The 26,045-nt window shown below is 38.9% G+C and overlaps 1 protein-coding gene across 1 annotated transcript in view; it reads left to right on the forward strand.

Moving 5' to 3' along the window:
• Positions 1–2,182: 2,182 nt before the first annotated feature.
• The window catches only part of CFAP54 (cilia and flagella associated protein 54), a gene marked incomplete at both ends in the record, with an annotated part of 116,113 nt that continues 92,250 nt past the window's right edge, over positions 2,183–26,045 (forward strand). Inside the window, 10 exon segments of the mRNA XM_082498212.1 lie at positions 2,183–2,379; positions 7,615–7,720; positions 12,042–12,188; positions 14,274–14,445; positions 16,318–16,376; positions 17,722–17,865; positions 18,293–18,406; positions 18,506–18,607; positions 24,643–24,841; positions 25,920–26,015. Coding sequence (XP_082354338.1) covers positions 2,183–2,379; positions 7,615–7,720; positions 12,042–12,188; positions 14,274–14,445; positions 16,318–16,376; positions 17,722–17,865; positions 18,293–18,406; positions 18,506–18,607; positions 24,643–24,841; positions 25,920–26,015 — 1,336 coding nt within the window.

The following is a 26,045-nucleotide window of genomic DNA, read 5'->3' on the forward strand; positions in this document are numbered from 1 at the left end:
AATGTTGTAAGCATCCAAAGTTGAAATAACATACATGCTGTAATGCTTGCTGTCATGTAGTTCCTTGGTATGGCTCTCCATGGCTTTTCAGCCTAAGTGCTGAGACGGTCAGAACTGCCCTCCTTACACTAAACCTCCACTTAGCAGGGAGTGCATATTTGGACCCTGTCGAGCTCTGACCCAGGAATTTTAGGCTGAACACTCTTCATGAGCTGGCTGATCAGCTACGTCCTGGTTAACCTCCCAGTGGTTAAAACTTTATCTTTACATAATTCTCTAATCTTCCCCTTTGGGAAATGGCTATACTCCCTTTCTCTCATTGTTTTCTTTGACTTAGTTCGTTTCTGTGGCTGCAACACTAATTCAAACTGCTAATGTTACATTCAGTCCACCATCTGCTAGCCAAATACTAGAGATATGAAAAGTTTTACTCAGCAGTCTCCTTTCCAGTCTCTCAAGTTCTCCTTGAAGCTTCTAGGCACTGCTGCTTTGTTAAGGGCACGTCTCTGCGTCCCGTGAATGTGAAGGTTAGCCCTTTGGGACACAGCACCACCTAGTGAAGGGAACTAGCTCAGATCTTCATACGAACGTGAAACGGATGCCGCCAGCAGTACTCACAGTGGCACAAGCTGCCTTTCACAAGAGGCTAGTGTTTATTAGTCATCTGGAATCCGTCACAGGAAGCTCTCTGGTTAGTGTGGCAAAGCACAGGCAAAATCAGTAATTGCTCTCCAAGTTCTCATATTTCAGTTGTCTTGTAAAATTTGTCTCTGTCCCCAGTGATTTCAAAATCCCACCATCAGCACCTTTGTGCCACGTCTTTTCATTGCAGGCTTCATTTCCTACTGCCTCCACAGAAATCTGAGGAACCCTCTCCCTCTTGCACTCAGCCATTTGCTCCCACCTCAATGCATAGTCATTGTCGCTGGAATTAACTCCACACATACGAATCCCTGTAATGATTCCTGCTAACAGCTTCCCATAGTCACACAATACCTGTTGGGTGACGGATCCACACAACTCCCAGCAGGTAACACTACAAAATCAGTCAGACACGTTAGCCATAAATGAATTTTTTTTGCATATTACCCATACTATCAAAATGCTGGCCTGGATAATGCAATATTTTCTGGTTCACATCATCCAGCATGCTGATGCTGCATCTCTCCTATCATTGAAAGGACAGTTCCTTTACTATCATCTATTAATTACTTGGATGCACTTTTCAGGTACCTCTTCATTTTACCCCTCCCTATTGATCCTTTTCCGTTCAATGTTAAGAAATTGCCTCCAGCTGGCCCTGGCTGCTGGGATTCATTGCTCACTCACCACATTTCTAAGCTGTCCCTTTCATGTTTTCAAGTAAGCTGTCCCTTATGCTCATCCTGATGATGAATGTGGCAACATAGCCCGTTTCCTTCACATCCTTCCCAAAGCCCTTTACCATAACGCCTACGAAGAACTTGAAAACACATAGGTTGCTATGGCTGCCTCCTAGAACACTGATAAATACGGCCTGGTTGTTTCCTAGTTTGCCACCTTTTTTAATAGACAGATATAATTATTTAGAGGGTTAGCGCACTTTCTTCTTTTATCTGTAGTCATTCAGTAGGCAGGCTCAGCGACGCAACCAGCAAGGTCAAAACGACATCCCTGGTGACATATGTTATTGCGAAACCATCCCATAAGGTACCTCCTGGCCTTGTCCAACCTTCCTCCAGCAGCCCTCACACGGCAACCAGCCTCCATACTGCAGTGCCTTTTGCTAGCAATTGTCCTAGCCGCTGCCATGGTGCATGGTGCCTGTGAAACTTCTTCAGCTGCCTCTCGGCAGTATTTAGCCTCAGAGAGAGAAAAAGGTTCTTTCACCTGCTGGAGGGAATTGCCAGGACCCGCGGCTCAAACCCCTCTGGCTATGTGAGACCCCTCTGGCTCCCACAACCCGACCCCCGCGCCGAAGACCCCTTCCCCGGGGGATGAAGGCAGATTTCATCCCTCCGCCTCCCCTCCTGGAGCGGGGGGCTCGGCGGGCAGCTGTCAGCTCCGCAGCCGGGACCCCCGGGGCCTCCACAGCCGCCGCCGCCGCCGCCCCCGCGCGCCCCGCGGGGCCGTTGCCCGTGGACGTTGCCCGCGGCCGTTGCCTGGCGACGGCGGCGCCTTCCCGCCGGGGCCGGGCCGGAGCATGGCGGAACCCACCGGGCCGCCGCTCCCCGCCTCCGTCCCGCAGCCCCCGCCGGCCGTTTTCTTCGGGGCCGTGGCGCCGGGCAACCCGGTGGTAGACAGCTTCGAGGCCGAGCTGCGGGACGTCCTGGGCTTCCTGCGGCGGCTGGGAGGCGCGGGGGAGGCCCAGCCGCAGCAGCACGACCTGCACCGCCGCGGGTAGGGGCTGCGCCGCCGCCCCCCTTGTCGTCCCCGCGTCGCCACCCGCTCCGGGAGCCCCTTTGCCTTCCCGCCTGCCCCTGTCTCAAACCCCCTTTCTTCCCCTTCCAACCCCTTCCCCTCGGCCGCCCCACGGGGACCTTCCGCGCCGCCTCCCCGCCGCTCTCGGCCTGCCCTTCTCGGCCCGCCGGGCACCGCCGCGGAGCCCTCCTCGCCCCTTCCCGCCTCCCTCCTTGCGCCGCATCCCACAGGCCAGGGAGCCCCTTCCCTCCCGCTCCCCCTGGCCTGGGAGCTAGCCAGGAGGTTGCTCTCCTGGGTCTGCTTCTCCATCAGTGTGCCGAAAGACGGGCAATCCCTGCAATCCCTTTTCCTTTTTTTTTTTTTTTTTTTTTAATTAAAACCCCTCCAAAATCTAAACACCTCCTTATCGGAGCTTCCTGAGCTTTCTGGTAGGAAAATCCCTTCACAGTGCTGGAGCAACTGGCAGCCCGCCAGCATGTGCTACTGCATGCGAGGGTGAATGCGTGTGGGCATGTACATGCCCTTAAAAGATGGTGCTCGCATTAAGGCTACATGAGGATAACACCACATAGCTCTTTTTGTGCCTACGTCTATGTCTACGTTGGTATATTTTTATACACATAGATGCAGGCAGAGCATATGGCAAGTGTAATTGTGCATATTTGTTTGCTCGCATACATGCATATCTGTGGGTATGCATAAATCTAGATTTTGTAATGCAGTTAAGATAGAGCAACTGGAATTGGTGTATGATTCATAGTGCATGCATATGGCTGTTATAGACTGTGCATTTCTCATGTAGCTCTCCCTGCTGCATTTAGGTACATTATTATGAGTTCAACTGCTTCTTTAGAGATAACTGGTTGGATTTCTATTGTTATTATCAGAGCAGTGTTCTATTCTAAATTTACAGGTCTTTAACATAAAAAGTGAGAGTTTCCCAGGTCATCAAAGTTTCATGCAAAACCAGCATGGGAGTTAGGTTAAAGGGTGGTTAGCACATTGCTTAGGTGCAGCTTCTACCCTTACGTATTTTACTGGGTATTTTCCTAGATGTAATTCACAAATGACCCTTCTCTAAAGGAGCTGTTCAGGTACTACTCAGATTCTGTAGCCTGGCATTTGTTTGCACTGGAGATCTTTCCTTTTCTAAGGTATCTGGATTTCTAATTTGTTTATGTGGCGTGTTCATCATCAGGTCTAGGCCTAGATCTATCATACAGGTATCAGTCTCCAGGCTTTTGCCTCTAGTGTTTTGAATCTCAGTATGTTGGCTTTTTATATTGCTTCAGCAGCTGATCTCAGTGCTTTGCTATTTTTAAGCCCTTCTGTAGCTTCAGACCTTTTTTTGTTTTAGCTGATCTGTATTCTTACTTTGAAAGTTATCCCCTTTAGGCCCCTTAGAAGAAGGACAGCTCAGCTGCTTCAGACACCACTGAAATTGCTGATAATGAGTACATTCATTGTGTCTTCTACATGTTCATTGTATCTTCTAGTTAGGAGCTGGGCATGCTGAATCTGATCTGTTTGCAATGTCATGCCAAGTTACCAGTTTTTGTGAACAGTGTCTCCAAGACTTTCTTTACTTTATCCTTTGGAATATTTTGACCTCAGTAGGTTCTTGAATAAGTCATCTTATTCAAACTGGTATTTTGTAGATGTGGCCCATGTCCACGCATAACATGGTTGGCATGAGAAGATTTTCTCATCCAAAGAATTCTGCAGCATTCATCATGGAGATGAGAACGAAGGCTACCTGGGTCTTGATCCCAGAAGTCACTGGTAGTGATGATCCATACCAAAATTCCAGGGCATTGAGAACATTGTGTAATGTGAAGCTCCCAGTAGCTCTGCATCCTTGAGCACCCTTCATTTGTATAGGTGCAGTACAGAGGCAGAAGACTGAAATTCTGATTGTTAGCATAGGTTCAGGCAGCTATCAAAGTCATGGACATTTATTTTTGATTGTGGAATTTCAGGGTTGTTTCTCCCTTGCCTCTCATTCTTTGATAACTCAAAATTGGGTTCTGCTTCCAGAACCAGCCTTAGTCTAATTGTTCCTAAGAATTTGCGAAGGTAATGGCTATTACAGATGCTTTCCTAAATGCTCTAAAGACTTCTTGCTGTGTCATTTGTCAAGCTACTTTTCCTGGCATGGGTTGAGATCAAAGTGTTCTTGTTATTCGAGGAGCAAGAAAACCAGCTTCCACATGGCAAGTATGTTCAGTTTAGAAAAATAAAATTGTCACCTTCATTCCTCCAATTTATTATTATTTCAGCCTTTGGTATTGATAAGTCCACAGTAAGGACGTAATTTAGGCACTTAAAATGTTATAATGTAAGAAACAGAAATTACTGAGGACCTGCCCTTACTGGAATCATGAATCTTTTCACTCAGAAGAAGTAGCAATCAAATGTACTTTTCCCTCAACTAAATGAGATGTCGTTTTACCCCATTTCTCTTGGCAAGGAGGCCATCAAAGGATTACCTCGAACTATTGATTTTATCTCACATTGTGTGGCTTAGCCACCCTTATTTGATTAGACACATTTTGATCAGCATCAGAGAATCCTTTACTACCTGTAGTAAAGACTTTTGGTCCAGAAGTAGAGCCATGGGGACCTTACCTTGTGCACACTATTATGAGTTGACCATAGGGAAACTTTTTGTATTATTCATAGAGTGGTTGGAAGTAAAGAAACTTCACCTCTGAGCTCCAACAGCCCAGTATTTTTTTAAGAATTCACTTGCTTAACTTGTTGTTCTGGTGTCCTACAGCTTGTTTAAAGGAAAGGCTGATGAGCTGTTTGGGAAGTGTCTCACTCTCCTCCTTTGTCTGTGTCAAAGAAACATTCCTGTGTCCTGAACTCACTTGTAGTAAGTCATGGCATTGTAGCAGATACAGTTAATCTTCCCATTGAAGTTGAAAGGCTAATCAGATTTGTCACTACTGTACTAAACTAGTTTATCACATATTTGTTACTCATTTATTATATCTAAGTATCTCGTGTCAATATGAGCATTCAAAACAAAAAATGAAGATAACCTTCACTGAGGTCTCTCCAGCTGTTCAGTCTTAAAGAAGTTTATTAGTCTGACCTTCCCAAGCTTTATTCACATCCAATCTTAGTATCAGTTCCTTTACAGCCTTACAACCTGATAATTACTTTTTTTTTTCCCTTCTTTCTCCCTCATCCCTCAGTAGTATCCATCAAACCTCTTGGACTCTGAGAGTCTTTTCCTAAGCTTCTTCCCTTGATAGTCCAAGGGAACTCAGCTCAGATGTCGGACAGATTCCTTTGCTTTCACGCCTCTTTGCAGATTCATCCCTACTCACCGGAGTGGGATACTTCTCTCAGTGTAAGAAGTCAGTAGCCATCCATACTGTGAATTGCTTATGGATGAACTAGGAGGCACTCATTCCCCATTTGGAAGATGCTCTTTGTTAGAGCGGGCTATGGTTTCCTTTGAAAACATAATGCCTTAGAACATTTTATTCAGATTGTTGGTTTTGGCCTAGTTTGTGCTGTTACTGCATTTTTCCTTTAGGATACACCTCTAGAATGTCCTACTTACTTCTTTGCTGTTTACTTTCAAGCACTGAGAATTGTGCTGAGATGATACTTTTAGAAAAAAAAGGATTATGATGTTGTAATTCTTCGGTGTAAAGATCATTTTGACAGGTTTCTCATACAGCCATCTGTTTCACCTTGAAAATGTGAAGGTGGCTTGCAGCTTTCTGTGTGGAAAAAATGTTACTTACTGTGATTTTTTATTGGGAGTCTTCTTATAAGCTGAAATAAGGAGCTGTCAGGGAGACTGTGAAAATGGATTCCAAGTTCCTGAATGTCAGAAAAAAGCTTAAGAAAGTGTCTTGCATTCTAGTCTACCATCACTGTCTTAAGAGATTGAAAAGTTCCAGCTACCTCACACCACTAAGCATAAGGTTTACATTTGAGAATTCAGCTAGATGGTTATTTTAAAACATTAATTCCTCTCTCTTCAGTTGTTTTCCTTCTTCATAAATTGCTACCTATGAATAATTTAGCTGTTGAGGTTTCACAAGGCACTCTTTGCTGAGGTTTCTGTACAAGTGATTTGTTAAGAGAATAAATGTAAGAGATGCCTGGCACTGTGAATACTGTCAATACTATTAATAATTCGGTCACAGAATTCTTTTCTGAAAAATCCCTCTGCTTATTATCAGTCTGTCTGATCGATTTTTGTTTTCCAGTTTGAATATAGCTTTCTTAAAGAGGTCTAGGGTGGGAAAGTTGTACATGTGAAGGCACTAACCCATCAAACAGCAATCAGTAGGGACTATAACACTGGCATCGATGTACTCAGTTCCTCTGTAGAAGAGGAAAGCTGCTTAGAGCCAGTTACCACTTAAAGGTCTTGCTAGTTCATCCAAGTAGGTAATGTTACACAAAGTCATCCTTGATGACAATTATGGCTAGAATAACAGGCAGAGGCAACAGAAGAGTGTTGCAACTATTGCCATAAAATCCTTTCTATTTTAACAAACGTGTCATTTGCTTCTCTCTGAATCCTACACTTTATGATTTAAAATTCCTGAACATTTCATGCCAAATGCAATTCATCCTAGAGGCTTTCTAATGACTTTCTTTTGTGATTCATGGTATAGCTCTATATACCATGAGCTCTATAGCTCTATATACCATAGCTCTATATAATCTATGGTTTATTCCATGTCTACCAGTTCCTAAGTTTGCTGCTGCCTGACATGCCTTGTTAATTTGGGATCTTTTTTCTGCTCTTAGCATTTGTAGTTTCCAGTCCAATAATGGCTGTAAGCTGTAAACCATTGAGTTTCTTTAAAATATCAAATTCTTTCTTCAAACAGAACCTCTCAAATACTAGCTGAAAGGTGGGACAGATTTTCCACCTATGATCATGTTTGAACAATGCAAGGGGATTAATACTAAGACGCTTTAATAAGAATTTTCACAGGATAAAATTCATCCCATTGTAAATACATGATAAAAACTGGTGACAGAAATGAAACCCAGAAATGTCCTTGGCTGCCTGTTAAATCCAGTTTTAATGATCACTTGTTTTGAAATACATAGAGGTTCAAATAGATTTGGAAGAAAGGAGTTTTCGCAGTTTGAAGTTTTCCCGATTTACTTACTTGTTATGACAGGTATTGCCAGTGTAATCTGAAACCTTTTTTCCTGTATCTTTTTTAGAGCAAATACTTTGTTTAAAATTTGGATCAAATATAAGCCTCGACTGCCAGGGTGGTATTACAATGAAAAACTTCTGAAAGTTGGTGATTCCCTTGCTCAGATCAAAGTAAGTCATATGAAAACAGAAGATGCTCAATCACAGTCTTTGTTTCCTTATGTTTCTATGGTACTTTAATTTTTAATCATCTTTTACAGAAAGCTGTTTAGAAAGTAGCAAAAACTTACAAAATAATTTCAATGAGAGTTGGTGATTTGAATCATTGTAAAATTGCCCTGATTTCTTGATATATTTTCTATATCTGTATTTTCAATGCACTCTTTGTCTTTTTAAACACGCTGAAATCTTTCTTTAATATTTGTTGTTTCAGCGTGGTAAAGTACAATATCTGACTGTGCCTGTAGGTGCTGTTTAAGTACAAATTGACAATGCTAGGCGGTTTATTCTGCTGAAATTTCAACTCAGTGCTTAGTTAACCAAATGTGAATGTAAAGAATTGTCAGGAGAGGAACACAGAACATAAACCAGAGTGCAATTAGACATTATGCAACTATATATATTGATGATGCTCCTTCATCTTGAATTCTGTGTGCACTTCTGGTCTCCTCAAAAAAGGTAAATCACAACTGAAAAAGATTCAGGAGCTAGATTGTTGAAGACTTGGAGAGTATTTGAGGGATGTTTCACTACATGATGACTCTATTTTTATACGCTTACCTAGTCATGTCTTACTGACTACTGTTGGGTGGGATACTGAGCTCGTAACTATTGGTCTGACTCCATACAGCTAGTTTTATGTTGTAGTCTTATACAATATTTGTCCTTCATGTCTGCTGGGATAAAAACCCCTCAAAGGTATGCCACTTATTACCTTGGTGATGTTTGTGTCAGAAGATCATGTCATAAAATCTTTCAAGGGTAGTTACTAAACAACACTCAGAAGCAGCTCAAAGATGTACAGTTCAAAGCTAGTTGTAAGTCAGTCCTTTTAGGATTGAAGAAGGGTGCGTAGTCCTGAATGATAAAGTTATGAAGCAGAAATACTGAAGGATTACAGAATTATAGGTTAATTTATTATAAAGGTTCAGTACTTGAAAAGTTGCTTGAGAGAATACACTTAAAGTTTGTAGAGAATTAGCGTAACTTAGAGTGAGGGACAGGTCCTAAATAGATGCCATCTGCTAGTGTGATTTTGTGTTTGTAATGATCTGTCAGTGGATTTTTCTACTTTTTGCCATGAATGTATTAGAAGATATTAATTTGGTTGATAATACTTTTCGAGCTTAAAACTCTTGCTGTTTAGTCTGTCTGTTATGAGGCAGTCAAGTATACATTTTAATTATGTCTTTCTGTCTTTCAGGCCTATTTCGGGCACAGCTTTTTAATATTAGTCTTCTAAAAAGTTGCTTGTAATAGAAAAATTATAGCACAAAAATAATGAAAGTCTGTAGTTTGTAGTAGAATTATTCCATGCTTTTGGAAAGGTTTCTGTAACCTCTACTTAATTTTTGAACATAATGGGAATAAAAAATTAGGTTAAACCAAGTTTGTTTGTTTGTTTGTTTGTTTTCACAAAAGGAGTATTAGATTTCAGTTCCCCCCACCCTGCAAAGAAAAACAGATAACTGACATCGTTTTTAAATAGAAAAGAATTTTTAAGAACAGTCTATTGACTTTTGCATTAGAAAGCAGTTAAATGCCAATTGTCACCCATATTCACCCTTTTTCATTCTCTGCAGCATATGACACTATTAGATTCCCTCTTTTCACCTAGAAGAGGGCATAATTGGAAATGTACCAAGATAGTTTGTGGGGTGATCCTTTAGAGGAACACATCTAATGAAACTGTTCTTCCACTATTATGTCCTTCGCTTATGGAATCCAGCAAGGATAAATGCTATTTATGCTGTTTATGGAAAGCATATATATGTGGCTACTAGGTGAGCTTTTCTGCAGACCTGGGTAATGGTATGAGTATGATGCAGATGTTACTAAGTCTTATATATCCTTCACTGCATCAGTTCTAAAGACTTAGGCAAAAGTGGCCTGTCCCCTGTATAAAGAACAGCAAGCTGAAGCTGAACTTCAGCAGCGCTCAGCTGTCACTGGTAGGTTGAAGAAGGCATGTGGAAGAGTCCGTAACTGTGTAGCCATTACAACTGAAGGTATAGGCTTATGGTATAAGTTTAGGAATACTCACAGGGATTCTTAAGGAAGCTTGAATAACTGCATTTGCTAATAGACCCTTAATTACCTAGGCAATTCCATTCATGTTTTCTTCATGTTCATGTTTTCCTCAAGTTTGCTTAGCTTCTGGGCCCTAAGAATTGCTTGGAGTATTACATTGAGCTTTTATTGCTTGGGAACTGCTGCTCTCACAGCATGCTTAGTAAGGTTATTTCAAAGGCATCAAACCCTGCTCTCTGTACTTTACATTGGCTTCCCATAGCACAACTCAAATGTAGTAATTTGGTCCTTATCTTCAAGTGCTTAATGACCTGGCCCTAGATTGCCTAAAAATAATCTAGAATTCTGAGTAAAGACTTCCGCTTGCAAGTTCAATCGTCTAGTGTAATGTGTTTTTCTACAGTAAAGGTAAAATTATCAATGCTGTTGAAAAAGTTGTTTTGCTGGCCAGCCTAAAACTTTGAAATGAGCTCTCTTTGGAATTCCCATTTTTAAGTGCATTTCTTTGACTTTACAAACTTAGTTTTCATTCTGTCAATTTTTTTCCCTGGAGGGAAAAAGAAAGAAAAAACATGAGATGGATGTTAGTAACAAATTTTAATGCACTATTGGAAAGATGAATATGCTGTAACACTACACCAGCTCTGTGATTGGTGGGGTAAAGCCTATTCCATAAGTACCCCTCTTGATTCCTAGTTGAAAACTACTAGTGATTATTTTAAATTTTAATCTGCCTTTATGTTATATAATACTTAATGGTGTGTAGTCTTTAAAAATGAATTATTGAGTGTGAGTAGTCAATAGGTAAGCACCAACTTAACTTTGTCTTCCTGCTGTTTTTTTAATCCCTTCTCGCTTTAGATTCCTTCGTATTATACATCTGCAATGTATCTTTTAGGACACACCTAAATTCATTATGTCACATATCTGGAAATTAGTCCATTAGTCATTGTGCTGATCAGTACTGACTCATTTTTTTTCCCCTCCCTTGCTGCTTGTATCCGCCTGTTGTCTCTGGTCTTACACACATATTTTAATCTGTTCGGGAGAGAAGTTACATTTTTGCTGTATATTAGTAACTAAATTAATGGGATTCTGATCCATGACTTCAGATTCTAAGAGTTATCACAGCCTGAACCTATGTATTAGATTACATAAGTGACCAGCTGCCCATAGCTGTCCGTGGAATGTAGAAGTTTCTGTGTATGGCTGCTGCTTTCACACAGCGAAGAGGACGATAGGGCCATGTGAGTTAGACTCCTCAGATGATTAAAAATTCAGGTTAAGCGTTACCGTGTTGGTAGGAATTTATATTGAAGAAAGTGGGTGCAAGGAAATACTTCTGAATTTTCTGTGATTAAAGGATCATATTTTACGAATACAAATAAGTTACTTTTCCCCCTAGCACTTACCATGACCGGTGTGAATGTGTGCGCTAGAATTAGTGAAGTTGGTAGAGAAGCTTCTAAATAATTTATACTGCAGGAAGTGGTGGAGGTGATTCAGTAAGTGGCTCTTCCACATCTGAGTCAGAGCTGAACCACAGGCTCATCATGATTTTAGAGTGGTTCAACATGCTGCTGGGGAGCTACATTTTGAATGAGACATAAAGCTCAACATTCTGCTTGTTAAAAGTTCTTAAAGCTGCAGTGGCAATTTCTGGCCTACTAATGCTGACTGGTTGGCCATATGTAAATTCTGGTTGCCACTTGTTTAATTCTTTTTTAGTGCATCTTATTCTGAAGTGTTTGATTTCTGATATTAAGTCATTCTTCCTCTCTGCTTTAATTAAAAAAAGGGCTTTGATATCAGGGAAACAGGGGAAATAGAAGTGATGATGTCTGTATATTGTTTATAAACTTCTACATTATGAAGTACTTTTCTAAGAAGTGTGGTATCATTATCATTACTGTTGCAAAGCTGCAGACATTCCAGGAACCCTTTGAGTTTATTATATTAGCCCACTTTACAATTGTTCTCTGATATGTCATATTTATGATTAAAATGAACAGAAACTCCCAAACCACAAGCTATTCTTTTAAGTACTTGAACCTTTCATATGCTGAGTGTTCACATTAGAAATTACATTGCTGAATGTTTGTCTGAAACTTTAGTGTTGTAATTCCAGCTGCTCTTTCACATTGATACTTTTTTACGTGAAGATAATAAACATCCCACACGTTTTATTGAAATAGAAATGTAATAGACAAACTATAAAAATAACATATTGTTCATTCTTCAGGAATATAAGTTGGCACTTCTACAGTGCTATGGAAGATACCTTCAGCAGTTCATTTCTGTAAACGTTGATGATATCATGGATGATGTGCATCGATTTAAATCCACCTTTTTTCCAAATGGTTTGAGAGATAAAAATGCAGCACTTACGGTAGGTTGTAGGTTTGGTTGTTTGTTTTTTTTTTTTGTCAAAGACATTCAGAGATTTAAAATAGGTAGCCTATTTTATCCTCCATGAATGTACTTCATTTTGTTGTATTAATCAGATATTAATATTAACTAATCTTTAATAGTTTGTCTCTATAGAGTACATTGAGATTTAAGTCATATGTATGATGTGAACATTCAGAGTTGGTGTCCGTTTCTAAGAGGATATAAATGCTTATGCTTTTGTGGCATAAGCCAGCCACTACTAACTTAATGTTAAAAAGGCAATTTTCTCTGAACAGGTTATTCTGTAACTGTCTACAGCAATTTTTGCTCTGAAGTAGTTGCTATTTACCACAGAATTGGGATATAGCAAAATTTGATAGCTGTCCTGCAATTATTGTAGAGATTTCTGTACGGTGTGATCTTAAGGACTGGACACAGTGCAAGAGAATTAAAAAATTGTACTGTAATTTGTACCATAAATGTGCAAAAATACTACATGTAAAAAAAGCTCATGACATAGTAAAAAAGCAGTATTGCATTATGAAAAATAGCTTATTTGCTCACTATGAAAAAAGAGGCAAAATGGTGAATAGTTTTTTAAGTTCTCTGAGCTATGGAAAGCTGGGCGACCTCAAGAATACGTTGCGATCCTTTTGTGTTAATTGTTTATTGAGGAGCTTGCAATTTGTCATTTGTTATCCATGGAAGAAAGTAGGTATAGGGGGAATGCTAAAAGCATGTTAGATTTTATTATAAGCGGTGCTTTGCTGAGAAGCTCTATTTTCAGTACCTGGTGGGTATTTCAAAATAAACTAATGCAAGTTATTCTGTGATCAAGAACGACAAAAGAAAATTATAGGCATCTCCTGTGCATTGAGCTAATCAAATTCATATTTCTTTAGTCAGAGTTAGATTGTAAATAGGTGTTTATTGAGGAGAAAAAAGCAGACAGTTTACTTAAAAGCTAGAAGCAGATGTCATGATAGAAAAGATACTGTTTTTGTTATTTTTTTGTTTTTCAAACATAGTTCAGCTTCCTATAGAGAATGTGATCAAAGACTATGTTAATCCATTTTATTTTGTTTTTTAAAAAATGCTTTGTAAATAAATTTGAAGTTCCAGAGACGGTTTCTCCTGCTTTCTATATGTCTCCCTAGACCTTGAACCAATCGTAGTGCCAGATGTTATCATGAGTCTATACTTAAAAGCCTGTTCTATAACTTGGCCTTTAGACACTGAGTTATCCCTAAATTTTCACATATGGACTCTAGTTTGACAATGATCTCTGCAACTGGAAATGGATAATGATAACATGTCAAATGATTACATCTAAGTCTGTAAATGTAGATGTTTTTGCCAGGTTTCTGTGGCTAGCTTTTGGTTTTTAATGTAATGCTAAGGAAATCATAGAAATGGAGTTCTAGGGCTTGAAACTTCCAGTTTCAGTGAATTAACTGCAAAAAATAATATCATTTCAAACATTAGCAGGTTAGTAGACTTGTGAGAGGTTGATAGTTGCTGGCTGGAGGTGTCCCACTTAGCTCATTTTCTCACATGTTGGTTTGTTCAGATGATACTGTAGTCCAGACAAGACTGAGATTACATTATGTTAGGTATTACAAGGAAGAGAAGGAACAATGCATCTGTAGAGGAAAAAAGTAATGGATGGGAGTGAGAAATAAGATATCTGTGATACAGATGGAGAAGTAAAGTGCAGAAAAGTTAAGATTTGCCTTAATTTACAGAGGACATCTACAGAGAAGTGAAGAATTAAAGCCAGATTCTTTGAATATCAATTTAATGCTTCATTCATCCTTTCTCCATTTCAGCAGCCCTAGTGCACTAGGTGCATTTTCATCCTGTGATGCAGCGGAAACTGACTCAGGCTAATGGTACAGCAACCTTAAAGCTTTAACACTTTCTCCATATTCTAATGCTCATTTAAATGTCATGCTAATTTTTTTTCTGGTATGCTTGATATTTTCATACTCACCATTTTGTTGTACTTTGCTGACATGAAACTGACATATGCTTTCATTTTAACTATATATATTAATTTTATGTATGTTTCCATGTGTTTTAGTTCCATGCTTTGCAAGAGAGAAATGTTTGCATTTATCAGATGGTTTGCAGCAGTGACAGAAATCTCCAGAATCAAGAGTCCCTGCAAACTTGTTTCAATGTCTTGTCGTCATTACGACTCACGATGCAAGTGGCTCTGCCTCAGGAGAGTTTATGTTGGCTTATCTACAATGGTACCTCAGGCTTTCCATTTACATTTTTTTGCTAAGCAAACCTGTGGAGGGAAACTTCATACATGTTCTTTAAGGTCAACCTAATGGCCATGAATAAATCTCTAGTTAGTCTTCAATCACAGTAGGTTTTTCAGTAATTTCTTTTTTCCTAGAGTAAGGGATTTTTAAATTGAAGTTTACAGATATTGTGCCTTTTTCAGGTGGAGTGTTGTAAAAGTAATAGCATTTTCATTACAGATGTGGTTAGAGTGTACTAATAAAATGGGATCTAACAGCTTAATAAGGGCATTTTTTGAGTGAACCCTGATTAAAAAAAATCCTCAAGATTTTTTTGTCAATAAAATGTTTGTGTTAATAAGTTTGGTTTGTTTGGGTTTTTTTTTGAAAAGGGGATTGCAGATCGTAGAGTAGAAAATTATTGTCTGACATTACATCTTTGTGGTTTTTAAATGATCTTTAAGGTTAAAGTTAATACTAAATCTATTCTAAAAAATGCCATATGACATTTAAGAATTTGAATCTCTGTATATGATTTTAATGTGCTACTTATAAATGCATGAATTAGGAAAAAAATTGAGGACAAATTGAACTTCTCTGAACTAGATACACAGAGAATGGTGTGTAGGTTTTTTATTTCAAGAACAACAGCAGTATATTTTTGCTTTGAAAGGAAATGTTATTTAGTCAAGAGCCAAAAGACTATTATTAATTCGTTCTACTATGGTCAATTGTTGCAATATACATTGAGGAAAAATTGTGGTTTTAATTTAACTTTGGAAAATTTGCTTTCTGTGAGCTATAATAGGTCAAAATTCTTATCCTTTTGTTTTGCTGGGACTGTGGTTGCCCTTAGTCCCTACTTTGAGGTGTGTTTTTGGTTTGTCTGTTTTTATGGGAGAAGAATTAAAATTAAAATATACTCCCCTGCCATTCTTAAGTCCCACTACATGTGTGTGGGACAGGTGTCTGTACCAAGCCTAATCTATAATCTAATCTATTTAGAAGCAATAATCTAATCTATTTAGAAGCAGGCAATAACTCAGATTTTCCCCAGTTCCTCAGCATTTTCTGCAATTCCTGGCAATAGATTTTGTGCCTCATTACACATTTGACTGGTAAAAAGAAATCTTCCTAATGCTTGCTCCATTCTTGATTATTGGGATAATAACACCCTTCTAGCTATGACAGTTGACATTGTGATGCCTCCTGCTGCCACAGGTGTCCCTTTCTGAACATTCATACAGACAGAAGAATAGACTTCCCCCCCCCCCCCCCCCCGCCCCCCGAACTGCAGTATCTTTTATACTTACTTCTAGGGCTGATTTTTTAAAAGAAGTTTTGTTATATAGCCTAAATTAAGTAAATTTTTGACAGGATTTTATTTGTAAGTCACTTTGATGCTCTTGAAAACTCTAGTCACAATCAATTTTCTTCATTTCACTTATCATACTTAATATCACACAATAGTGTTGTCTGCCAGGACAGTGCCATGACAGACTGAAAGAATCATATAAGATAAGGTCTGTGAGGAGAGATAATTTTTTTTTAGAGGCTGACATTTTTGAATAAAACTAAGTTTTTTCTCTCTGTCAGTTATTTAATAAAAATTTAATGCAGTATATTTTTAAGATTTAATTCTCTTACTATACTACCTCATCGTGTAGGTATTTTTGAAGCTAATATCACCCAAGAATTTAATGGCTTCATCTTCTCTAATTTAAAATAGTTACGGAAAAATCATTAGTTTATTTTTAAGCCTCTGAAAATAACAACCGAGATATTAAGAAAAAGTTTCAGTTGGTTAGCATAATAAATATCATGTAGGATTATAGAACTTACCTGTTTTTTATTTATTTTAATTTATTTTTGCAGGTACTATTCATATTTACACCATATGCAGACATTTGATGATGATAGGTCAGTCTGCTAAGGTATGGCAAAATAAATGGAAACATTTAAAAAATTCATTGATGATTGGAAAATTCACCTGTATTTCGCATAACACTGTATCCTGACTTTTCTATTTCATTGTCATTGCCAATAGTAGCACTTTGTCACAAGGGAATAAAATGTCTAGATTGCAAAATTGCTGAGTTCTAAGCCCTTATGCCTTTATGACTCTGCTCTTTCCTCAGTTGTGGAATTGAGCCCAGCATTAATGTCTTGCTGGTCTTTGAGATGGGATATGTTAGACCGTTTCAGGGGGTTCTAGGTGCTTTTTTTTCGACTACTGTATCAAGTCCCAAGAATTGGTCTTCTGTTTATTAAAATGTGGAAATGTACTGACACCTGGTGGCTTGGTTTTTAGTTGTAAATGATAAAAATGACCTGGCCTTTCCCCTCTGCCCTTTTCTTTTTAACTGTGAAAGTAATTTTTGTTGGTCTTAGCTTTACTTTTTTCTCCTAAAACTTGAAAAAAGACTGACCAAGCTGAAACCCAGTATATTTTCTTATCTGTTCGTTATATTAATCTTTCTTTGAGCAGGAAAGATTTTTTCTCTTTGAACATCTTTTATTGAAATCAGAAGTGATTTAGCACCTCCTTTATTGTATTCAGGCTTTTACTATACAGCAAACAGAGGAATTGATCGTAGGTATGTCAGATTCCTTAAATTCAGACAAAAAGAAAATCTGTGTGTTGACATAATTTAGGACTAAGGTTGTGCATATTTTGTGAATCTCAGGGAACAGCTGACCCGAAGAAAATACAAGGGGAAGATATTGTTCAATCAATTTAGTAGGACTAATTCTTAAAATTAGACTGCTGCAATGACTATGTTGGCCATAAAGTTAAGAGCTGATAGTGTAGTTCCATGGTTGTAAATTAATGCAAGTACAGGCTATCAACAAAGAAGGCAGACTACTTTGCATCCCAAATAAGCTTGCTGATCTAATTGAAAACCAACTTAGAAAAAAATTATCACTAGAGCTGACAAACAGGAGAGGGATAACTCTCAAGATAAGAGCAGATGAGAGAGAAGGGCAGCACCTCTGCCACAGTGGCTATAGTGAACTGGAGTGGTTAAGGTAGCTTAGAGGCTAAAATATTATGCTTGACCACAGTTTCAAATGGGAAAAAAACAATAATATGTGGGAGGAATGCATTGTAGTCAATAAAACATGTTAAAAATTGATACAATTTCTGTGATTTTTTCCCCCTCTTTTAATTTGTCCTACCAGATGAGCATAAGTCTTTGTATGTGTCCTTTGGTAATAGGAAGTACATTTGTACAGGTTAAAATGCATTCAATTTAAAACTGGATTTCTTCAATACAGGTCCTGGAATACTTGCTGTGGGCCAGTGTATGTATGGAATCATCCATTCCGCTCTTATCCGTGCATTATTTAACATGGAGAGCAACCCTATATACTGCAGTTTCTCAGTGTTATTTTGATTGTCAAGCCAGCATTCATGGAGAGGTAACATGATTTACCATATGTAGCTTTTCAGAAGCAATCAAATGGGAAATAAATATTTACATAAATATTCCTGCTTATTATTAGGTCTTATGTATTTAGAGTACTGCCCCTATTCCAAAATTTAACTGCAAAGTGGAGGTGTGTTTCCATATGTAAATGAGTAATCAATTCAAAGTTAAATGTAATAGTAATTTGTCATATAATCACAGTTATAGACTCCTAGCATTAAGTCGTGACCAGGCCCCATGCATATATACAAAGGATATTTTGAAAAGGTTTTCTTTTCCTTAATTGTTGTTCATGCCCTGGCTTTCATTGCAGCTCTTTGCAGTTGTCTGAATTCAAGAATTATATGATTCTAAAATTAAATACCAACATACAGAATATGAAAACAGAGTATAATTTTTTTTTTTAATACTTCGGACAGGTATTTGCTCGCTGTGGTCTGATTAAAATTGATGAACTGAAGCAATTAGCAAATATCAGCTCTTCGTTGGAAAATTCAGAGACAAAAAAGATTTTTAGAGAGGCCACTCTAAAGGTATCATTCTGCAATACATTGTAAACAGGTAGAGTAGTTACAATCTCTATGAACAGAACTCGTAACTCAGTTATGTACTTACTTTTTTCTTTGTGTCAGATGTCAGTAATGATTTTCAAGAGAGCAGTATATGAATCCAGAAGAAGGCCGAAAAGCTACTTTCGACCTAAGTTAAGAGTTAACCTGAAAGAAGCAAAAAATGTAAGTAAGTCTAACATTTTGTATAATCCTTCTCTGTTTACTATTTGCATGTGATGAATATGTGATATAATTCTACTTAATACATATGGTGCTATTCACAAGGAGAAAGTTTTACTCTTTCAGTTTCATAGTTAACATCATTTATTATTAAAACTCAGAACAAACTTGAAAGGAGGGAAGATGTAATAATTACTACTTTAGAAAATACTAATTTTTCTAGCATTTTTTTTCCTTTAACAACTATGTTAGCAATAAAACTAAGAGAAATCTTGTTCATACCAAGTGTGCAAGAGTCCTGAGTTTGCCCTGCTGTGTTTAATTATGGTGAAGATAAAGGGGTACTTTGAAGAAAAGCTACTGTGTTTTAAAATTCTTTTGTACTTGCATTGGAGAACTCTTAAGTCTTGAGAGATTGTTTTTGAATTATAAAATCATAGAATCATAGAATGGTTTGGGTTGGAAGGGACTTAAAAAATCACCTAGTTCCAGCCCACCTGTCATGGACAGGGACACCTTCCACTAGACCAGATTACTCAGCCCCATCCAACCTGGCCTTGAACACTTCCAGGGATGGGGCATCCACAACTTCTCTGGGCATCCTATTCCAGTGTCTCACCACCCTCACAGTAAAGAATTTCTTCCTAATATCCAATCTAAATCTACCCGCTTTCAGTTTAAAACCATTACCCCTCCTCCTATCACTACACTCCCTGATAAAGAGTCCCTCCCCATCTTTCCTGTAGGCCCCCTTTAAGTACTGGAAGGCCGCAATAAGGTCTCCCAGGAGACTTCTCTTCTCCAGGCTGAACAACCCCAACTGTCTCAGCCTGTCTTCACAGAAGAGGTGCTCCAGCCCTCTGATCATCGTGGCCCTTCTCTGGACTCACTCCAACAGGTCCACGTCCTTCTTATGTTGGGGACTCCAGAGCTGGACGCAGTACTGCAGGTGGGATCTCACCAGAGCAGAGTAGAGGGAGAGAATCACCTCCCTCGACCTGCTAGCAATGTTTCTTTTGATGCAGCCTGAGATATGGTTGACTTTCTGGTCTGCAAGCACACATTGACGTGTCATGTTGAGCTTTTCATCAACTAACACCCCCAAGTCCTTCTCTTCAGGGCTGCTCCCAAACCATTCTCTGCCCAGCCTGTATTTGTGCTTGGGATTGCCCTGATCCACAAGCAGGACCTTGCACTTGGCATTGTTGAACTTACAAGGTTCTCACAGCCCCACCTCTCAAGCCTATCAAGGTCCCTCTGGATGGCATCCCTTCCCTCCAGCGTGTCAACTGCACCATACAGCTTGGTGTCGTAAGCAAGCTTCCTGTGGGTGCATTCAATCCCACTGTCCATGTTGCTGACAAACATGTTAAATAGCACTGGTCCCAATACCAAGATACCATGGATTAGAGAAAGGCATCCAGGATACAAAGCAGACTTTTAAGGAAGTAATGAATTTCCTCAAATTTCACTCTTTCCTTGTGTTCTTTTCAGCCAGTGTCAAAATAGTGATCCATTGGTGTAAGAATTATAAATAATCAAAGAAATGCTTTTTTGTGTGAGTGCATTGTCCCTGGTTTGGTCATCATGCAGACTTTAATATATCAGACTTTAGTAGTTAAAGTTATCTTTATGCCATTATGCTACTATGTGGGTTCATAATGGTTATGCATCTTAGATTGTATCATCCATTTTTGGTCATAGCTCGATAGGTCTTTTGAATTTAAGACCTTTCCTAGATGCAAGACTGCATAGATAAAGTTCTCGTTTTGATTTCACTGTGCCAAAGAGGATGCTTCTATCTGAGTGGTTGTTCCCTTTGTGATGGACAGATGGCTGTTCTGCTTTCCTACTGTTTGCAACTGATTTAAATAAATTTAATTCCTGCAGTATTTCATAGGAAGCTGGCAGAGAGGAGCAACTGAAAGTACTAACCAGCAAGCTCCTGAACCCGCACTCTTTTACTGAGTAATATTGCCTGCTCATTGGGATGCTTTGCACCCATGTAAGGAAAAGATCGTGATCATTTTGTGCTGTGACACCCTTTTGTGATAAAAGGCATTATTCTGTGGAATGTTGTTAGCTGCTGCTAATATATATATATATAGGTAGTTTGTTTTTACGGAATAAATTATTTACTTTTGCAAATACTGCGTTATGAAGAATTACTGTTATTGGAGTATCATAGGAGTAAAGATGTTGGTTGCATAGGACTTCTGGAAGTCATTTACTCCAGCCTCTGACTTGAAGCATGACTTTTGCCAATGATAAATCAAATCAGCTGTGGCTTTGTATTCAAAGCCTTAAATGAAGACTATTCCCTAGTCAGTCTAGATAACCTCTTCCAGTACTGCACTACCCTCATAATTAACATACTTTTCCTAATGTCCAATCTGCAGGTCATCCCTGATGCTTTCAGAGTCATCTGAATTGAAATCATCTAGTCCAGTCCCCCAAAGTTGAAACTGTGGTCATTATTGCTTGTTGTACTATCTGTTTCTACTCACAAGAGTTTGGCTTCTTTATGTTTATAAGTCTTCAAGTAGTTGTGGGCAGCTATTAGGTCACCCATTAGCCTCCTGTTTGCCAGACTAACTAAGGCTTCCTCAGCCTATTCTTTTACATTTTATGCCCCTAATCATCTTGGTAGACCTCCAAGGGACCCTGTCCTGTTTCTTGGCATCCTTCTTACACAGAGGAGCCCAAAAGTGGGCATAGGACTCTAGGTGGAGCCTCATGAGTTCCAAGTAAGGGAAGAAAATAACCTCTCAATGTGCTGTACACTTCTCCTAGTGTAACCCACTCTGCAGTTTGTCTTCTTTGTGACAAGAGGACACTGGTGGCTCAAGTTTAACAACCAGGTCTTTTTTGGCAGTGCTGCTACTCCAGAAGTTGGTTTCCAGTCTATACGGATGCATTCCTCCCCGGATGCATGCAGAGCTTGGCACTTCCCACAGTAGAACTACTTCCTCAAGTTTATTAAGGTCTCCTTGGACTGAAATTCCATCATCCTTTAATTCTCATGATGTAGATATAGATCCATTACATACGTACTTCATATTATAATGGCAAAATTGAGGAATCCCTTTGCATTTTTGAAAGACGAAAGAAAAGAAATGCTACAAAGTGGCATCTTTGCCATGGTTTATCTGATACTAGAACAGATTAAAACATTCAAAGCTGAGTGAATAGGTTAAATGTGGATGGTTTTGTTCATAATTATTTAATTTGTTCCTGAGATACTCTGGGGTAAGCTACACATAAAAACATGTACTGCAGTAGGTACAGTAAAAGCCAAATAATTCAAAATAAGAATGATGTATTTTCTGTCTTAAACGATTGTTTAATCACAGAATCACAGAATGGTAGGAGTTGGAAGGGACCTTCAGACATCATCTAGTCCAGCCCCCCTGCCAAAGCGGATTCACCTAGAGCAGGTTGGACAGGAATGCGTCCAGGTAGATTTTTAATATCTCCAGAGAAGGAGACTCCACAAGCTCTCTGAGCAGGCTGTTCCAGTGCTCCATTACCCTCAAAGTAAAGAAGTTTTTCCTCATGTTGAGATGGAATTTCCTATGTTCCAGCTTGTGCCTATTGCCCCTTGTCCTGTTGCTGGCCACCACTGAAAAGAGTCTGGCCCCATCCTCTTGACACCTGCCCTTTAGGTATTTATAAGCATAGGTAAGATCCTCTCTGTCTTCTCTTCTCCGGGCTAAACAGACATAGGTCTCTTAGCCTTTCCTCATAAGAGAGGTGCTCCATTCCCTTAATCATCTTTGTAGCCCTCCGATGCTTATGCAAAAATATTATTAGTTGTAAATTACATGCCTATTCTGCTCCGTATTTTAATGAAGGTATTTAAACAAACCCTGCAATTTATGCTTAGCCTTCCCTAGAATATGTGATGTATATCTCTTTCTGCTTGCATAGAGCTGATTCCTAGATTGGGTTCATAAAAACAAATCCACAGTGTGGGAAAATAGTTATATTGAATACAATGATAGAAAATATTAAAAAAATGTATAGTTTGCTTTGAAATTTTTTTAGTCTGAGAACATCATTAAGAGGCTTTATTAAAAAAATGTTGAAACTTTGTTTTGGAGTTATTTTGCTTGGAGATTGTGCATCACAGAATCACAAAATGGTTGAGGTTGGAAGGGACCTCTGGAAGTCATCTGGTCCAACCCCTCTGCTCAAGCAGGGCCACATATTGGTAGTTGCCCAGGATCATAACCAGTCGACTTTTGAATATCTCCAAGGATGGACATTCCACAATCTCTCTGGGTGACCTGTGCCAGTACTCAGTCACCTCAAAGTGAAAGTGTTTCCTGATGTTTAGAGGGAATCTCAAATGTTTCATTTTGTGCCCATTGCATGTGTTCCTGTCACTGGACACCACTGAAAAGAGCCTAGTTCTATTTTCTTTGCACCCTCATTTCAGGTATTTATATACATTGATGAGATCCCAGCTGAGTCTTCTTTTCTCCAGGCTGAACAGTCCCAGCTCTCTCAGCCTTTCCTCACAGGGAACATATTCTAGTTCCTTAAACATTTCTGTCTCATGTTCAACTTGGTGTCTACCAAGAACCCCAAGTCCTTTTCTGCCAAGTTGCTTTCCAGCTGGGTGGCCCCCAGCATGTATTGGTGCATGAGCTTGTTCCTCCCCAGGAGCAGGACTTTGCACTTCTCCTTGTTGAACGTCATGATGTTCCTATCAGCCTGTCAAGGTCTCTCTGGATGACAGCATGACCCTCTGGCATACCATCCATTCCTCCCAGTTTTGTGTCATCTGCAAACTTGCTGGGGGTTATGGAAGATAGCATCAAAGGCCTTACTGAAGTTTAGGATATTTAGCAATATCCGCTGCTCTTCCCTTGTCTACCAGGCAAGTCATTTCAACATAGAAGTTTATCAAGATTCACCCTCGTGAATCCATGCTGACCATTCTGGATGGTTTTGTTGTCCTTTAAGTGCCTAGAAATGGTTTCCAGGATTAGCTGCTCCATCAGTATCCAATATTAACTATCTTTTGTTTTTACTTTTACTATACTCCCAGCAGAAATAGTTCCTCTTCCTTTGGAAAAGACAGTTATAGTATTGATGAGGCTCACTCATTATATAAGTTATCTGAAAACAAAAATAACCCTTCAGCTTTAATACTCTAAATGTTGTCAGATATTGAACAGATCAGGGTTTGTTTGTTTGTTTGTTTGTTTTTTTCATAAGGTGCACATATGATTAATACTTACAAGTATTAATAGGGAAGCAAAATAAAGGATGTGGATACAGCAAAGCAAGAAGGAAATTCTCAAATTTTTGTCTAGTTAAATGTGCCTAGAAACCGATCTAACTTGGGAAAGTGCCAAATAAATAGAACTGAAATATTGATGGATTATGAGCAACATTTTAAAGTACTGTATCTCTGGTTTACTTTATGTCTCATAGTGGTTTGTAACCATGTAAACAGAACATTGAAATAAAATTTTAAAATATTTTCTAATATAGATCTCTGATTTCTTAGCTGTCAATAGCACAAATATATCTTTGTGAGTTCTGCCTTGTATTTTTATGTTATGCTGTTTGAAATGTGCAAGTGAGAGAATATAATAGTGTTTTGCTTTCACTGCACTGCTGAGCATCCTAATCTTTCTCTGATTTTCTGCAAAGTGTGTAGAACTTAACTCCTTATGGTCCAGTCTCTATCATTATAAGGGGAGATGTGGGTGGCTTTAAACTACATGGCCTTAATAACTCTCACTCATAATTTCTACTGTATTGTTTTCTAAGTAAAATACCATGCAGCAGTGAGTGTGGTTGCTATGAAATTATGGCACTTCTTAAGTACTGTACCCACTTAGCATGAGGCTTTGCTATGCCTTCGAAGCATAAAATTCTTAACAACAATATATTTTACAGTGTATTATTTTCTGTTTTAAATGTGTGCTTATTTCCTGAAGGTGAACTGTTTTGAAAGAAATCTTGCTTTATTGTAACTTGGTTTAGATAGTACAAGGCTTACATTACCTTTTCTTACTTAGTTGCCATGGCCTCGCACTACTACTGAACGGCTGCTGACAGAAATGTTTGACAGTGCCGCAGCACAGTTCCTTGCCATCCTGGAAGCTCTGTCTGATAGTAGCAGGCGTGTGTTACATCCTGCTCCACCTATTCCCGAAGAAGTTGAAATTCGTGATGTCATTTCAGAGCTTTTTTTTGCAGGCCTGGAAATTCTTTCAGGTAACAGCATAAAGAAGCAAAAAGAATGTTGGTGAGGACCCCAGACCTCAATTTTGTTTCCTTTTTTCTTTGGTATAAAAGAAAGAATGTGCCTGAATACATATATTTCATGTAACAATAGCCCCTGTAAGAGCAGGCAATCTTTTTGATCTTCATAAAATTTAAGATAAAAATGTGGGCCTATCTCTGTTGTCTATTATATCAGTAAAAATCTACAGTAATTTATGCATATTTTTTCTGAATAGAATGGAGTTCACTTTCTTCATGGCAACCCATATGGTGCTGTGCCTTGCATTTGTGGCTAAACCAGTGTTGGTAACACACCCGTGTTTTGGTTTGCGCAGCATCAAGGCTCTCTCTCCAAGCCTCCTGCCTGCAAACGCCAGTAGGCTGGGGGTGGGCAAGAGGTTGGGATGAGGTATAGCTGGGACAGCTGACCCAAACTCACCCAACGGCTATTTCATACCATATGATGTCATGCTCAGCAATGAAAGCTGGCGGAAAGGGTGAGGATAGGGGGACATCTGTGGTTATGATGCTTGTCTTCCCATGCCACTGCTGCACATCCTGAGGTCCTGCTTTCCAGGAAGTGGCTGGACATCTGCCTGCTGATGGGACGTAGTGAATACATTCCTTTTTTTTGCTTTGTTTGCACACACAGCTTTTGCTTTTCTTTTTAAACTGTATTTATCTCAACCTATGAGCTTTTCCATCTTGTATTCTCCCCATGTCCTGTTGAGGAGGAGGAGTGAGCGAGCAGCTGGATGGGGTCTGGAAGCCAGGCAAGGGCAACCCACCATGGTGTTTCTTTTCTTTTTTTTTTTTTTTTTTTTTCAAAAAAAATCACTCAAAGTTAGGTTTAAAAACTTGAGAAAAAGACTGAACTTGATTCCTTCCAAACCTTTTTTGCTAGGCTCTGGACTGAATATAGCCAAGGGTATAGAGATATTTTGTTAATAAAAGAATCTATAGAGACTAAATACAGTTCAGAATCATATTTTCTTGATATGGTTACTGGCTAATTAGAATACAAGTCAAATACAGTATAAACTGATTTAATTAATTGTCTATATTAAAGGTGGAATGAACAGTACTGGTATTCAAGGAAGCTATTGCACTGATCATTTTGGTATAATTAATGCATCATCAACCCTTCTGCAGTTGATACTAACAGGTAAACTAGCTTTGAATTTTCAAAGGATTT

Source organism: Vanellus vanellus (assembly GCF_965231255.1).
Source record: "Vanellus vanellus genome assembly, chromosome: 1".
NCBI classification, from domain to species: domain Eukaryota; kingdom Metazoa; phylum Chordata; class Aves; order Charadriiformes; family Charadriidae; genus Vanellus; species Vanellus vanellus.